Below are 17,083 nucleotides of genomic sequence, written 5' to 3' on the forward strand. Positions count from 1 at the left end.
TATCGGTGTCATTTGGCTTAGGTAACCGGCCCTTGTGTGCTTTCTTCTATTTGATTGTAGCTGTTTTGCTTTTATCATTTTAGCAGGGCTGTCTCAAGGTATTTTGGTACCCGAAGCAAGGTACTTTGTTCTATCCTAGGCAAGGTACCTTTAAGTTGTGAGCCCCTTGTGGTTTCGGTTTTCTGTAGTAACCAACCCCCTCTCCACCATCTGGATTAAGTATCAAGACCATATTCTTTGGGATTTCTTTTCAGCCATCTTGCGACCACTCCAGAGAGTTCAATAAAGAAAATAAGGTTAAACTGAGAATGGCAGGAGGAGTCCCCACTATGAAACATAAAAGACTGAGGTTTCTTGCCAAAACCTCTCTCTTATCCTATACACACCTAGGTTAATTCGTTTAGCATTTTCCTACCACCCCTTTTACCTTATCTCACTTCAGAATGCCTATGCAAGATGAGACAATCTTATAGTAGTCCACATGACCTCTGCACATGGGGCCACACGCCCTTAGGACTCTATACCTCTATCTTTTATGCATTACTTTCATCCCCTTCTTTGATTTCCTCCATAAGTATTTCTTCTCTTTAATCCAACTCTGTCCAATTTGTCAGTCTTTCCCCTAATCATTCTGGGGCATAGAACGACCCTGATTAGAGTGCGTTGTTGACATTAATTTACGAAAGAGTTCTTCGTACATGTGATTTGTAACATATCCCCCTTTTCACCTACTTTATATTGGGTAGAGCCGTACATGAAGTCTGACGACTCCGCTTAAACACGTCCTATTTTTTGAGGTGGAATGTAGGGATGTTGATATTCTTTGGTTTAAAAGCAGGACAGATTAAACACATTTTTCAATGCTGTATTGTATTTTGCTTATGGGAGGCATGACTGCTCATGGCTATGTATGGAGATAGACGTACACTACATTTCACATATTAAGATACATTACAAAATACATTTTGCTATATAGTGGCGGAGCAGCCCTTCCTGCCACTTGTGCAATGCTTAAAAATAACGGAGAAGTAAATATAAAATACAAAACGAAAGAAGGATGAAAAATGTACAGACTGTCTTGTCTATTGTTTCCATGATTCATATGTGCCACATATTTTTCCTGGCAGACATGCTGTCATTGTTTTTGAGACCACTGTTTCGTATTACTCATGTTGTCCGGTGCAGTGATTGGAAATGGAGAAGGTTCATCAGAATGAATTTTTCCAGCACTAAGATGTTAGCGGCTCATAATGCACGAAGACACCGGAAAATAGGCAGCCACGAATTTCCCTGAAATTGAAACATTCAAACTTAATTTGGAGTAATCTTTAAGCTCGACGCTAATATCAACCCAAATTTCAGAGGAATGCCTTTTCCCCACAGTTTGCTTGTAATGTGAAAAAACTTAACATAAAGCTGAAATAATGCTGTCGCTGATAATCAGCAACGCAATCTAGCAAGATTAAGCGGTGTAAAGTATTGTTCATTCTTTGCAGGTACCTTTGTGAAGTAACTTTTGATAGTTTAGTACATAGGGAAAGTTGACTGATTTGTGCACATGCGTACTAATGCAAACATAAAATAGCAGGTAAATGTATGCCCTAATTGCACCTACAGTTTCCTTCAATCAATAAATAACCCTATATAGTTTCCTCGTCAAAAATAGCATTGAACGTGAATTCAGAAAAAAGGTGGTGGGCACTGCATCATTCCTTCCTTTAAAAAAGTAATAGTCATTCGAGCTGTAGTGGAAAAATAAAAGCATATTTTTGCGCCGGGCATTCAGTTAAGTAGCCTCGACATTGTCATTGTACGTGCTTATATTGTTAAACATGTTGTAACATTTCAAATGATTTTTGTAAAACCCTCACTCACCCGTCTATTGGGTGACATGCTTCATCATTGGGGTTTTTTCACCGGGCAAGCCGAATGCGTGCCCGGTGTGCTACTACACCTGCAACTGCAGTGGAGCTGGTTTACTTATTAAAAACAGTGTGAAAAGTGATAGTGAAAAAAGTGTAAGAATAAAAGAGTGCGAGCTCCAACCTAAACCCAACTTTAATAACGGTTGATGCAGGCACGCCCTTAAAAATAGTTAATGGACAGGCTTGACTGTAAATTTGAGTCAAAATGTCCCATTAAGTGCAACAAATGGTCGACATGTTTCTGCTCATAGTGGCCATTTTGGCCGGGCTTTCATCAGGACCAATCACAAACACTGGGCGGTATACGCACGCTAAGGCGTACCCTAACCTCAGTGTGATTGAAAAAAAGGTTTAAGACTCACGGTTATTATTACCGGATCACCCTGGTATGTCCAGGTTTTTTTACATCTGTGGAAAGAACACAAGGAGACACAAAACAAGCAATCATAGTTAAGAAAACAATGAGTGTGTTCCTTTAAATACCACGATTAATTTTTAAGACACCCTGGGAATAAGTGCACTTCACCGATAACCCTCTTAACCTACCAAGATGGGAATTCATATTAAGAATAGTCTGGTCGTCAACATCTTTGTATTTTAATCGTATCGGGTTGTAGATAAGAGTCCAACCCAGCGGGCAGCGTTACAACCCGCTCAATAGTAAAAAAACGGGTATAGCATGAAGACAGACTCAACCCTGTGTCACCCACCTTCATTCCGATGGCTCCCCGCGTTGTAACCTACGTAGTGCACTTCCACCGCCCGAATAGTGGTGGATGCGTAACGCATAGCGGGAGATATCACGTCGTGCCAGACACGTGATTGTATCAGCGAATCAGTTGTTGAGTAGTGCTAGCATCAGACGTATTGTTTGTTGTCGCTTGATCTTAAAGTGATAGTGATGTAATTCTTTGGCTCGGAGTAACTTTATTAGTCCAGAAAGGCTGAACAATTATCCATTTTCCAAATTGGCTCCTCTTGCCCGATGCTATTACATTTTGACTCAAATTTACAGTCAAGCCTGTCCATTAACTATTTTTAAGGGCGTGCCTGCATCAACCTTTATTAAAGTTGGGTTTAGGTTGGAGCTCGCACTCTTTTATTCTTACACTTTTTTCACTATCACTTTTCACACTGTTTTTAATAGGTAAACCAGCTCCACTGCAGTTGCAGGTGTAGTAGCACACCGGGCACGCATTCTGCTTGCCCGGTGAAAAAAACCCAATGATGAAGCATGTCACCCAATAGACGGGTGAGTGAGGGTTTTACAAAAATCATTTTTCACTTGACACTCACCGTTTTCCTTTATTTTTGAGTTTCACTCTTTATTTTCATTGTTGAGTCACTCCTTTGTTGCTTAGTGATATTTAGACTGGGGTAGAGGAGTGTCCTTTGAGCCCTATCTCTCTTGTTGTTCTTATGTAACATTTCAAATTACATGTTTTTATTGAAAACCGGACCATTCATTGAGTGGGGTGCTGTGTGTTAATATTAAAAATATTATGTGTTTTTTTTTTTACAGGTGCACACATTCCGAGGACCCCACTGGTGCGAGTACTGTGCTAATTTCATGTGGGGCTTGATTGCTCAGGGAGTGAAATGTGCAGGTACCTTAAAGCCATTCTTCTGATTACATATTGTTTTCCAAATGTCGATGTTGTTGAAGTTCACATGATTGTTTAGATGTTCTAAACATAGATTAATCATTTATTGACAAAAAAGTGGTTTTTACACTGTTCAAGAAACCTTTTCACTACAGACATTGCGTAGAACATGATTAAACAGACATTCTGAAGATCATCTGCCAGTGCTTAATTTGTGCTGGTGTTTGCTGGTGCTTATTTTGCAGAGGCTGGATTCAGGTTATCTCATGAGTCCTCAAACAGGCTTTAAGCCACTCCTTGGCTAAAAGCCCAAGTTGTGATATGCCACAATTTGCCTATCACATGGCCCAAAGTCACCATCCATCTGTCATCAATTGGCTGTACTGGTGTCACTCAACACCCCCCCAATTCAGGAGAGTTATTGAGAGACTCGTTCTGTCCACTGCGATGCTGGTCCACACACATCTGACCAGGTGTCTCCCATTGGCTGATTGGAGGTGACCTGGTAGGGGGGTTCGATGGATCATACCAAACTCAGGGCTCTCATCAGTGTTTTAGTGTATCTCTCCTGCCTGCCCTGCTAATGTCAATGGAGGACTGTCTGGCCTGTCATGCTTGAACAGGGCCTCTATTAGTCTGTCCATCACCAGCCTCTAGCAACTTGCAGCTGGTGTACACAACAGCCACTGCATACTCTGGCCAGTGCCTAGCACTCATGACAGTAGCACAAGTGATAAGACCATTTGGTTGAATGTCTGTGCATGCACAGACCATGGTATCTTTTGGGTGTAGTAGTGCACCTGTTAGTTGCATCGCTCAATGCTGGCAGTTGAACCTGTCTGTCTTAGGCTGGTCTTCCCCAAACTTTTAGACTTCCTCCTCCATTTTTTGGGTCTCGCTGGCAATGCATCCTGCAAGGATGCATGTGTCCAGCTGGAGACGTATAGCGATCAGTCTGGGGGGAAGGAGGACAAGAGGGTGTACGAGCTTTTTCTCCTGGATTCGTGTGCGCGAACGCGCACGTCGCGTCCCGCGCCGTACACATGCGCGCGCAGACAGACACTCGCTTACACACACACCCCCTCCCCCACAGTCACACACACGCACTCCAAGACACATACACACACGCACGCACACACACATACACAGCCCGCCCGCGCCCCCGCACGCATGCTCCCCCCGAAGCTCAGCAACCCACTCACCGGCTTCCTTCGTGCGGCGGCTCTCCTCCGCTGCAGGGCCCGGCAGCAGGACTCTTCTTCCCTCCTTCGGCACCGGGGCGCAGGGTAGGCTCCTGCCTGCTCCGGTGCTCCAAACAATCGCGGCTCTTCCGTGGGAGGCGGGGTAGGCTCCCGCCCTCCTACTTCCTGTTTCCGGTTGTCGCGCCGGCCTGCCTGACTTACTGGTCGCAGGCCGGCAGAGTGACGAGGATGTTTGATTTGCGGTATTTATTTATTTATTTATGCATTTTTATATAGCGCGGACTTTACCCGAAGGCGGTATTTATTTATTTATGTATTTATGCATTTTTATATAGCGCGGACTTTACCCGAAGGCGGTATTTATTTATTTATGTATTTATGCATTTTTATATAGCGCGGACTTTACCCGAAGGCGTCAGAGCGCTTCACATTAGGAACAGAAATGAAACATAATGAGAAACATTACAAAAGAACAGGTTGCAAAAACATACGTTACTTACATAAGGTAATAGTGACAATTGTGAGCAAACAAAATACATGAGGTAGTAAAAACTATGAGCAACCAAAAATACATGAGGTAGTAAAGGTAATAGTGACAATCGTGAGCAAACAAAATACTTGAGTAAAAATTGTGAGCAACCAGAATACATGGGTAGTAAAGGTAATAGTGACAATCGTGAGCAAACAAAATACTTGAGTAAAAATTGTGAGCAACCAAAATACATGAGGTAGTCAAAAGTGCACAAGAGGAAATGAAAGTGACAAGTGTGCAGTTATAAGAGAAAACAGAGTATAATTAGAGGTATAGTCCTGCAATAAGTGCTAGACACTCAGGCTCAGGAACAAGCGTTACATGGGCAAGGTGGCACTTGTGCAAGTATCAAAGGCAAAGACATGTGAGAGGTAGCAGCCGTGTGTTGCAAGGGCAGAGTGGTGTGTGCATGTTACAAAAGGGCACCGAACACCAGTACATGGAAAATACTGCAAAAAGGCAGACCCTCCAATCACAGGCATACACTGGGAAGGCACTTCCATGGTCATGGAAAGTAGAAATTATCAGTAGTGGGAAGTCTTCCTCACAAATAGCAAGAGGACGTGAATTACTTTTGGAGGTGTCTCTGGAGGAGGAGAACTTTGAGGTCCCTTTTGAAGGCCTGGGAGGAGGCGGTGGTCCGGAGCTTTTTTTTGTCCTCTCGCGGTTTGTAAATACAAAACATATTGCATTACAAATGCTATAGGTATCACATTTGCAAAAGTTATAACTATTGGCATTGTAAATGACGAAGCTATTAATTTAGCTATTTAAAAAAAAAGAAACATAAATAAAAACTTTGCCATTTACAATACCAATAGCTCAAACTTTCCTAATGCGAGACCTATTGCATTGCAAATGCTTGTTTGTCAATCTCATTTTTGCTGGCCTTAGGACTCTGCACACTTTACCACTGCTAAAAAGTGGCAATGGCATGTCCTCAATCCTTAAAACATGGTAACTTGACTAACCCCTAATTAGCATATTTAATTTACCAATAAGTCCCTAGTAAAGTGATGCTACATGTGCCCAAGACCTGTAAATTAAATTCAATCAGTGGACCTGCACCTGGACCTGATTATGCCACCCACTTAAGTAGTACTTTAAGCATGGCCCAGTCCTGCCATTTCAGAGCCTGTATTTGCAACTGCCAATTCGACCTGACAAAGTAAACCTTTTGCCAAGGCCAAACCTTCCTTTTTAAAACCTATATCACCACCAGGGTAGGGCCTGAACAGCCAGAGGGCAGGATACAGTGTATTTAAAAAGTTTTACATTGTCCAGGCAGTGAAAAACGTTGTTTTTTTGATACTGCAAGGGCTGCCTCTCACATGGGATAACATTGCAGTTACCTTATTAGATTTTATAAGTGTAATTTCCAAACGTAAATAAGTAACCAGTTCATGTTTGATGTCTCTGGAATCCTAATTTAAAATCCTAACTTATGGTGAAGTCTGATTTAAAATTAGTTTTCAAAAATTCCACTTTTAAAAAGTTGGCATTTTCCTACTTTAGCCATTTAATGCATGTAGCCTGTTTCTGCTCACATGACTGGGTGTAGCTGACAGTTGGGTTTTGTGTATTCCTTGTAGACTGCCACATACGATAGGGAGCATTAGGTATGCCTGGATGAGCCATCATTGGCAGAATGGGAGGGAGGAGCTTGGCACAGCCCCACTTACACCTGAATTAGGCTGTGTCCTGCCGCCACACAAAGTGCAGCATACACCCTGCAGTTAGTCTGGCACTACGACAGGGAGCACAGAATGACTGTGGACTTCAAAGGGAAACCTAGTAGCTTCTTCCCCACTTCAAAGGCGCAACTGAGTATAAATACTGTATCTCAGACACCACCACTTAAGTACACTTTTGGACCCTTGGATACTCTGTAAGGAAGAAGGACTGTTGTCCTGCTACAAGGATTGCCACTCTGCTGGTCTGCTGCTCTGAAGGAACTTCTGCCCTGCTGTGCTGACCTGTTGCCCTTTTGCCTGAGTGAGAAGGACTGACCCTGCAACTCTTAAATCTAGAGCCCAGAGTGACTCCAAGCGGCTAGTTGGCTGCCCTCCTAATCTCAAACCTCAGAGACCTAACAGGCTTCCAACAACCTAGCACTTGTAACTGGACTCTGCCATCTGTGAGTCTACCCTAACAAGTGGTGCTGCCTCAGTCCTGGACCCTTGGAAATGGGCTTAAAGAGCTTTCCGGCCTCTCGGAACCCAGCTGAACTGATGCATCTCTGCTGCTGCGTGGATTAGACCCATCTCAAAGACAAGCATTGACTGCGGAGGCCGCACTGCCTTCGGAACCGCCACTGCATGACACATCCTTGACACAGGCCTTTGTCAACGACAGCCTCAATGACGACGGACTCAGCATTGCATCCTCTCAGCTCTTCTGGACCAAAGCATCGCCCCGAATGCACGCCGCATCCTTGATGATAAACTTCACTTCGCAAGCCCCACTGACTAGATCATTGACAATGATGCAGGCCCTTGCATCACAGCCTCGCTGCATCTTGGAACTCATGCATCGCCTCATCTGCACGACTCATCTTCAACACGAATACACGCAGCACTCCGCAAACAAGAATTCAAGGCACTTTGTTCAGCAGGCCTAACTGGGTCCTTCCAAAGTGGTTGTCAGTGCAAGTCTAGTTTATCATACTATTTCAGGAAAGAATTCCAATAAGACAGGGATTCATGGTAGTAGTTATTTATATAGGTGTTGTCACTCCGTGAGAGAGAGTGATAAAATGACTGACAGCCAACACTTATTTCACCCCTTTACACGGCCATGTAAAGGCCGGATGACCTTTACACGGCCATCCGACCTGGGGCATCCTCAGGTCGTGGGACACCTTAAAAGGACTTAGGTCGTCGGTGAAAGGCGGTCCTTAAATATCTCATAATAACGGGCGTAATGCCGGTCCGGTCAATCTCGATCTGGAAATGTGTCCTTCTACCCGGCCCATTGTCCATTGAGGTTGGCCTGAACTTGTGACTTTGTCCCAGTCAAAGTGACCAGATACTAACAGTTGTTGCTTTATGCTTTTGACTCTATTTTTTTCTAAAAATCTTTAAAATTGAATATCTCCAATTCTACCAATTGTATTTTTGTCATTTTTTTGTATTTATTAAAAATGTCCCTAGTTTTCTAACTCCGTTTTGTTCTCCTCTTCTGGTGTTCACTGTTACTGTTTGAAGTGTTACACATTCCCTTTGAGTTAAGCCTGACTGCTCTCTGCCAAGCTACCTGAGGATTTGAGCACAGGCTAATTTAGGGCTTGCTTGCAACTTCACCTTGAGAAGAATTGTGGTTACTGCTTGAGAAGGGTTTCATTCCCCTCAGCGAATAACCCCATATTTTACACTGGCAAAATCCAGTGACCCAGCAAAATGGATGGCCATGATGGGCATGGCACCCCACTCACATCTGAACAAAGAAGTCTTGCCTGCCCAGTGCCGCGCTCTTACCCTGCAGTTTGATAAACAGTCCAGATGAAGGTGCTGCCTTTGCCACGCTCTCAGATGCGAGAAGTGTGTGAAGATCTGCTTACCTAAAGCCCTATTGGTGATCTAATAGTAGCTGTCAAGTTTTCTAAATGCATGTGTGACATTTCTATCCTGTCTGCTTGTGACAATTACATGACTCATGTGTGACACTTAGTGACACTTTTTGCAAGCAAGTCCGTAAAGGAGTGCAGTGCTGAGCTCATAAAGTCATATGCTTGGTTGCATTACACGATGCCACACTGCAATAGAAAAAGAAAAGAGAGCGTGACCTACTTGGGATATGGGACACATCTGAAGTTAACCCCTATCAGATTCCAGCCTCCGTTCTTTATTTGTAGCATAAACACTTGCTGCTTTGTGACAGTGAAAAGGTTGAATACAAAATAACTTTGTTATATTTGTTCACTACATACTGACATCTCATTATACGTATGGCATGAGTATTTTCCAAAGTTGTCATTATTTTATTTTTATTCATATGTTCGTTCTGATTTTCTTGTTCTCTATACTGAACTGCGAGACTTGCTATGAAATTTACATACGAAACTGATTTTTGGCTTAGGCACGTTTGCAAACCTTTCATTCCTAGAAATGCATTGAAACCCACTGTTACCAGTTGTTATGTGATTGAAAGACAATACATCTAGGTGCGTTGGTTTCCATTGACACATTGCTATTTTAGTTAAAACATTGATTTCTTTAAATTTAATCTGGTTACATTTCAAGGACGTTGTTTAAAAAATTGAGTTTCTGATTGGGGTAGTTTTTTGGGATTTTTTGTTAATTCTTATTTAAAAAGCACTATGTTCTTCAATGGCGAAGAAACGTTCACACTTTTTTATCAACAAACGTCTTACACTAGTATATGTGGCACAGCAGAGTATCCTCTTGTTTTATTTGCAAATCCAGTGAGTATTTGGTAATACTGGGTGTTGCAAAGCCACTTACCTGTGGATTGAATTATGATGCATTGCCTTTAATTATCAGCAAATCCATGAAATACTCACGCTTTTAATAAAGTACAAATTTCAGGGAAGAACAAAAAGTCAGAAAGGGTGGAGGAGGAAGATCAGTTTTTTTAGCCATTGGAATATAAGCGACTGACCAATTTGTTGTATAACCCTAGGTCTTCCCTTCCCATCCAACAAGAAGCAGTATGGAAGTGTGCACTGCCAGTCATATCAAAAGGGCTGTTCGTGCATTGGCAAGTGCTGTCCTAAGAATATTGAGCTACGGCCTCAATCAATTTATTATAAATTAAGTACATTCAGGTCTACAAAATAATGCTGTGTTGAAAGACCTAAAGCATATTTTTTTCTCTGACGTTGCCATAGTTTTCTACCTATAACGAAAACACATGTATAGAGAGAAAGATGAGTCTCTGTGCAGTGGATACCCAGAACATGTAAGTTGATACTCATTGATTGCTTGAATAGCTGCTGCTAAATTTAACAATACAAAAGGGGGTGGTAATGGACGGAGCATCTGAACCAATCAAACACTCACACCCAGTCAAAAGATCTGGGTTTAATCCATCACCGTTCTTTAGCCCACTCTGCCACCCCAGTTCAGACATGGCTATATGCAAATCAGTCTGACCCTGTGCCTCATGGGAACAGTCCAGCCCGAACTGCCAAGCCATGCCTTCCCTGGACCGGAAACAAGCTTCCGAGGACCGGTTTCTGGCATTACAGCCGTCTTCAGCCCGGCTTGCTTGAATCCAGTGGCAAAGTGAGCAAGGGACTCACGTCTGAGCATACCCTGCCAACTTAGGGCGAACAAAGCGATACAAAAGAGGAGGATGGACGGAGCGCTTGAGCAAATCAAACACTCACACCCAGTCAAATGATCTGGGTTTAATCCATCACCATTCTTTAGCTCACTCAGCCACGTGCGGCAGGGTATGCTCAGACGTGAGTCCCTTGCTCACTTTGCCACTTTAAGCAAGCCGTGCTGAAGACGGCTGTAATGCCAGAAACCGGTCCTCGGAAGCTTGTTTCTGGTCCAGGGAAGACATGGCTTTGGCAGTTTGGGCTGGACTGTTCCCATGAGGCACAGGGTCAGACTTATTTGCATATGGCCATGTCTGAACTGGGGTGGCGGAGTGAGCTAAAGAATGGTGATGGATTAAACCCAGATCATTTGACTGGGTGTGAGTGTTTGATTTGCTCAAGCGCTCCGTCCATCATCCCCTTTTGTATTGCTAAATTTAACAAGTCAAAGGGATTTTGACTGGTTGCAGAAATGTAGTGACAAAGCATATATGTGTGAAGAAAAGGACCTAGGATAATGAATATAACTAAAATTTATTTAAGTAAGTGAAATTGAATACCTCCACAAAATATAGAAAGCCTTTAAAAATGTACATGTAATCTGTGGTGATGGTGGTTGATGTATTCATTCAAGGTGTAACTATCCAAATAGTTACGCATTTATTAGGTAGCTTTAAAATGCTGAATTCTCAATAGTAGCAGAAGACAGGCTATTATAAGTTTTCCTATTGTTTTATATATTAACTTATATCATGAGTCAATGCAATTATTCCAATAAATCTGTTCTCCAATTTTTCATATGGGAGTTTGTGCTAGTGTGGTCTTTTGCATGATGCAAGAAATACACGAAAAGTAAACTCTCATCTAGGTGGAAACCCTCCAAATGTGTCTGGGAAAATTTGAATGTTTTCTCTTTTCACACTCTTTAACAACCAACCATTCAGAGCACAGAAAAAGTTACGCTTGACCGAAAAGACCGTAAAAGATATAGGTCAATATCTAATGTGCACCTCATAGAAAGCGACACCAATAGAACTGCAGAATTATTCTGACTTGCACAGGATATGGGGAAAAGTTGCAACACTTGCATTAATCCATGTAGGGAAACGAAACTTGCTTTAATAGCCACCAACTCCTCCTGCTTGGAGATCTGGGATGAAGATGAAACTGCATTTATTATGCCACTTGACTGATCTGCAGTTGTCCTTATCACTACTTGTCATAGAAAGATGGCTGGGGTGTAAGAGGCAGGGGGTATATGGAGGCAGGGGGTACATAATGGCAGGGGGTACAGGGTGGCCAATTTCTGAATGTTCTTATGTCCAGGATTGTGGCCGACGAGGATGAATAATCATCATCATAAGTGGAATACCAGAAGAGTTTCACCTTGAACCATTTTTATTTATCAGTTCAGTACAACCATTACATCACTTATTAGTTGATGGAAAAATAATATTTCACAACTGTTAACAGTATCCTTTTAATCTTCAATTTCAATTCTGATGTCCTCCTAAGTCTACACATTACGCCAACCGGACGTTAATTAGTGGGCTTCCTTGCTGGCCGGTGATCAATGCCCACTGTTGCTTTAATTTGCTTGCTTCTACGAGTTGTATAATTGTATGCGTTGCCTTTCCCTTATGCTGTCATGCAGTGGTCCTTATCGCTCCTCCTTTCCTTCCCTTACCCGCCCTGATTTTCTTCAGTCCTTTGTATTTTTGAGTTCGTTCTGTGTATTGCTTTTTTTATTTGTGGACCTGCTGTAATGTTTTATCTTGCTACTCAATGCTAATAAATACAAGTTAAACAAAAATATTGATTTCATAAAGGATCCTGAAACAATCTAAAAATCCATTGATAAAATATTCCTTAACATTGAACCGTAGATGGTTGCCATAGCTCAACTTTAGCGAGAATCACACTGGATTCTGCTGGTATTCACAGATGTATTTTAAGGAAGAACTAAAACAGATGTCTTTTCTTCAATAGAGGGTATGCACAAATTAGACCATAGTGACAAGTTCAAGACTTTGGGAGACTACTTTGATTTATGCATATAAGAAAACATTTTGTAACTGCACAGCGCCCAGAACTCCAAATCCAAAGTGGTTTTGAATTTCCTTTAAAGTGAACATTTATTGCCAACATTCTTGAAGTTAATGTTGGCTTCCAGTTGAAGTTGAAAAAACTTCCAAACCTTTATTCTGACATAGAAAATTTTCAATGGGAATGCTCCAGAGCATCTGAATAAAAGATTAGCAATTTCGTTTAACCCCACCAGGGATTAATAAGCCAAAGGATGGAGGTAGGTATTTTCCCATTAAAGCAAGTACTTTGTCGAATGAGCTAACGGGTGAAATAAGATCTAAAGAACAGGCGGTGCCATTACAGAAGAATATAAATTATCTATTTATAATTTCTGATTTTCTGTTTGAGTTTTTTTAAGCACTTAGCCTCAAGTTGATTATTCGTGGTCGACAAAAAAAGAAATATGTATGTAGAAATGAGGCAAGGTGCTGTAGCAAGGAGCAACAGTCCGTGTGCAATGAAGTCCTGTTGGACTGTGAACAGAAACTTAAATTCTGCTGTCTGAGAGATCGACAATCAGTTGAGCTTCCAAGACCAAAGAATGATATTGATTCATTAGAATGTGAGAGGCATCAATACATATCCGCTTGTTCGAGCTTGGTCAGAGATTGAGATGAATTAGAAGAGTTCCATTAGCATAGTCCGTCTGGGGCACCAGCAAGGACAACATTTTTCTGTAACGTTTTAAATTAGCACAATGTTGTGCTTATATACTTTGAAGCGAGAAAATCCTTACATTGTAACCGTGGGGATTCGTTTCTGCTGTTCCGAGGTTTGAAACTGTGGAGGGTCCAGGGACGAAAGTTGATCCTTTTCTTGGCCACTTCTTCTTCATCAGCTTCTATAGTCATAATGGGGCCAGCAAGTAACTGAGGTGGATTAGGGTTAAAAAGACTTTGGGTTAAAATAAGGAACCAGCAACATTGAGTATATCCTTTGATTGCCAGTGGAAGTGTATTGTTAGTAAATATTTTTATGTGACACTATTAGCAGGCAGTTTATGGTACGAGATTGTGGGGTCTCCAGTGGAGGGTTCAACACGATGAGAGGACATTAGTTCCCCTGGCTACATAGTGTATTCTATGGTTGGGGATGTTGCCTTACAACCAGCTCCATTTGAAAGACCGGGAGTTGAACAGAACCCCTACCTGTATACAATATGATGTGTGTGTCCATTAGCTGCTGGCAGAACTCTTCAATGGCGAGAGTTTGTGTCCGAATTGGGTATGGTATTACGAGTTTGGGGGTGATGGTGTGTTTGATATGGTATTGTGTGAGAGAGTGTTTTAATGGGATGTGGTTTACTTTGTTGTATGTGTAGTGAAATGGTGGACTAACATGATCAAGGGTGATTGAGTAATATGGTTATGTGATGTTTATTGGGACTGTGATCATGTAGTGTAGTGTTTTTCAGTCTGTTATATGGATGGCCTTCACAGGGGTGTCTAGTAGAAGGAGCCCGGAGTGGTATCGTAATTGGGTTATTTAGAAGGCTCTACAGTGGTCATATGAGGTGTTTTGATGCTGTGGTGATTGTTATTCTATTGGATAATATAGTCTTTGAGGTGTGCAAGTTGGGGTGAATGATGTAATGTGGTCATGTGTTATTGTTGTGTTGTGGAGGATCTGCAGTGAGTCAAGGTGTAGTCTGGTCTGGTGTTTTGATAAAGATGTGACCTGGTGTCTCCCATCCTAGTAATGCTACTATTACTATTGTTTTGGTGTGATATTGTTATTTGGTATCTACTGAAGATACGGTTGTGTCAACGTTTGGGACAAAGATTAATTGTGACGTTGAGAACCTTGGAATGTGTGCTGTGTTGCTCAACGTTTGGAGTCGGAGCAAAGTGATTGTGCATGTGCGACAAAAGTCACAAGACTGGTTTTTAACTCTATAATTACCGTATTTGTTTAACGTGTAACATCAGTGGTATTTAGAATGTGTTTTCTACCTCCGGATGTACATACTTGCAGATTTTAGTGTTATCATCTTAACAGAATGTTAGTTATTTGAGAGACGATCTAGAACTTGTAAGTCATTGCTTATTAGTCACTGTACTGAGTATAGTTTACAACAGCGCAGAGACATTTTGTGTGTCCGTCACCATGATGGCTCACAAATAACACAGCAGTTGGAATCAGGAGTGACAAGGAAGTTGAAACCAATGCACCTGTGGCAGTGTACAGATGTGCTGGACCTGCTTCAGCTATTGTAGGTGTTGCTCTAGTTGGACTAAGAGGCCATTCCACCTCCAGAATGTGGTTGTATTTTACACCTTGTAAAAATTTGGAATGTCACGTGGTGGAAAACATCTATTGCTTTGTATTTAATGTGTCTAGGCCTGGTAATATGTTAAATACCACTTCAAGATGCCAACTATGAGATGACACATGCAGTCACTGCATAGTAATGCGTCCCACTCAGTTTACATCAGCATTTTCAGATTGGAGGGAGAACTGACCACACTTGCAAAGTGGTCAGGTTGATTTCGACTAAGCACACCTTACTGTTGAAGAAGAGGTTTGTGTTAGGCCTTCCAGCAACCATGGCCCGTGCAGGTAAGAGCGATGGGGCTTTCTGGTGTTCTGGTAATTGAGGTTTTAAGCTAAACTTCACACGGACAACTGGAGCTCTGTAATATTGGTTTCTGTTTGTGTGCAAAAGAATGGCGCTACAGCTGTATGCAGCATCGTCTCTCTATACACAATTCCAGCATTTCATGTGCAACTAACTCGGAAAATCACACAAAAATCTACGCATCACAGATTTGGGCATATGGTTTACACAGATTTATTCTTTTTTTTGGATTCATAGAATCATAAGGGGTATTCCGTGGAAATATATACAAGTCTATATTTATTTCTACTCCCCTAACTTTCCTAATAATCTACAACAGTAAATATGGAGGAAATGTGGGTGTGCACAATTCATTCCCCAGACTCTTTATATCATTCATAGTGGTTTCCATGAAGAGAAATAACTTCCTGTAAACCACCTTGAAAATATGGCGGTAATTTAGGCACTTGTCAACCCTTTTTGCACGACTTATATGTTTAAATAGGGTGAGAAAAGTCATTAGGAATATTTGTGAATACCTACAACGGTACAACTGAGTTTCCCCAGCATGTCTAATATACCTACCCTGGGCACACCTATTTCCTACTGCTTTATCACACTTGCTGCTAGAGAAATTTATGCTACACTTTGTACAGTATGTAAAGTTGCAAAATTCTGCAAAAGATTTTCGTGGAATCAGGAATTGGAAAGTACGTTCTCCGATTATAACTAGTACCATTGTAAGTTACATTTCCAACTGCACAAAGTTCTATGAATTGAGTCTACTATCTGATCTGACGATTACCTCTGGCTACATCGTCTAAATTGTACAGACTAATTTCAAGTTAATAAGAGAGGGTGTAAAGAGAGAAAGAAGGTTCCTCTGACAGAATGCAATACCCCAAAATCAGAGCTTTTTTGTCCATAGAACCCGTTATGTGATGTGTTCAGTCAACTCGTTTTCCTATAATGCATTTCTGGTTACATCAAATGGAAAACGAATCAGTTTGCTCAAAAGGTTCAGAAAAAGTAATTTCCCACTTTATTGTACAGTATATTTTTTGAAATTGCTGGATACCATTCTCAGATTTACAGAATTTGCTGAAGTGTGAAATGTGTCCTGCGAGTCACTCAGCTTCTGACCTTTAGCTACTGAGGCCAGACTCGGGCCTTAGGAATATGATCTTTTTTTAATGGATTGTGGAATAAAGCATTCCACTCTAATAGGAAAGTCGTTCATCTTTCTTCGGGTAATGACTATGAAAAACCAATGCATCATTTTTTTGCAGTATCGAAGCCAGGTCTCAAAAAAGGCATTCCTTTTTCCGACGGTTAATTTGTTTAGGGGATTTGTTTCTGAAAAGGATCACTGTGAGTATGCATTAGTAAATAAGAGTGGTGAAACTATGCCTTTGGTGAGACTGTTTGTGTGGCACTGAAAAATATATTGGCCGCCTTGCAGCAAAATGTCTTCTTTGTCGTTTTATTGAAGAGACCACATCAGTACAAAAAAATCATAAAAGGAATCTGGAACCAATCTTTATTATTTTTACATTTCAAGTAAGTCTTGTGACACTCTGTCTCAAACATGTCCTCTTTCACAGACTGAAATTGTCGAACCCTGCCAAATGACATCACGGATACAATAGGCTCAGTAGGGACGATTCACAGAGAATAACATAAAGTCAAAGGGTCATAAGTTTCCGTGTATGCTTTATTTAGGTTTCCAGCTTTTTCGAGATTTATGAGAAATAAAAAAAACAGGAATACGCAGGGAATTTAAGCAAATTGTAGGTTAGTATACTCTTACTGTCATATTCATACCTCTACAATTGGCCTGGGGCAGACTGTTGGCTTAAGTATTGAAAACATTTGCACCTAACTTTTT

General features: G+C 41.5%; 1 protein-coding gene across 1 annotated transcript in view; it reads left to right on the forward strand.

The window, feature by feature from the left end:
• The window catches only part of CHN1 (chimerin 1), a 407,318-nt gene that overhangs the window by 340,365 nt on the left and 49,870 nt on the right, over window positions 1–17,083 (forward strand). The window contains exon 8 of the mRNA XM_078681533.1: window positions 3,448–3,532. Coding sequence (XP_078537659.1) covers window positions 3,448–3,532 — 85 coding nt within the window. The remainder of the gene's footprint in view (window positions 1–3,447; window positions 3,533–17,083) is intronic.

This window comes from Lissotriton helveticus, chromosome 3_1 (genome assembly GCF_964261635.1).
Source record: "Lissotriton helveticus chromosome 3_1, aLisHel1.1, whole genome shotgun sequence".
NCBI lineage: Eukaryota > Metazoa > Chordata > Amphibia > Caudata > Salamandridae > Lissotriton > Lissotriton helveticus.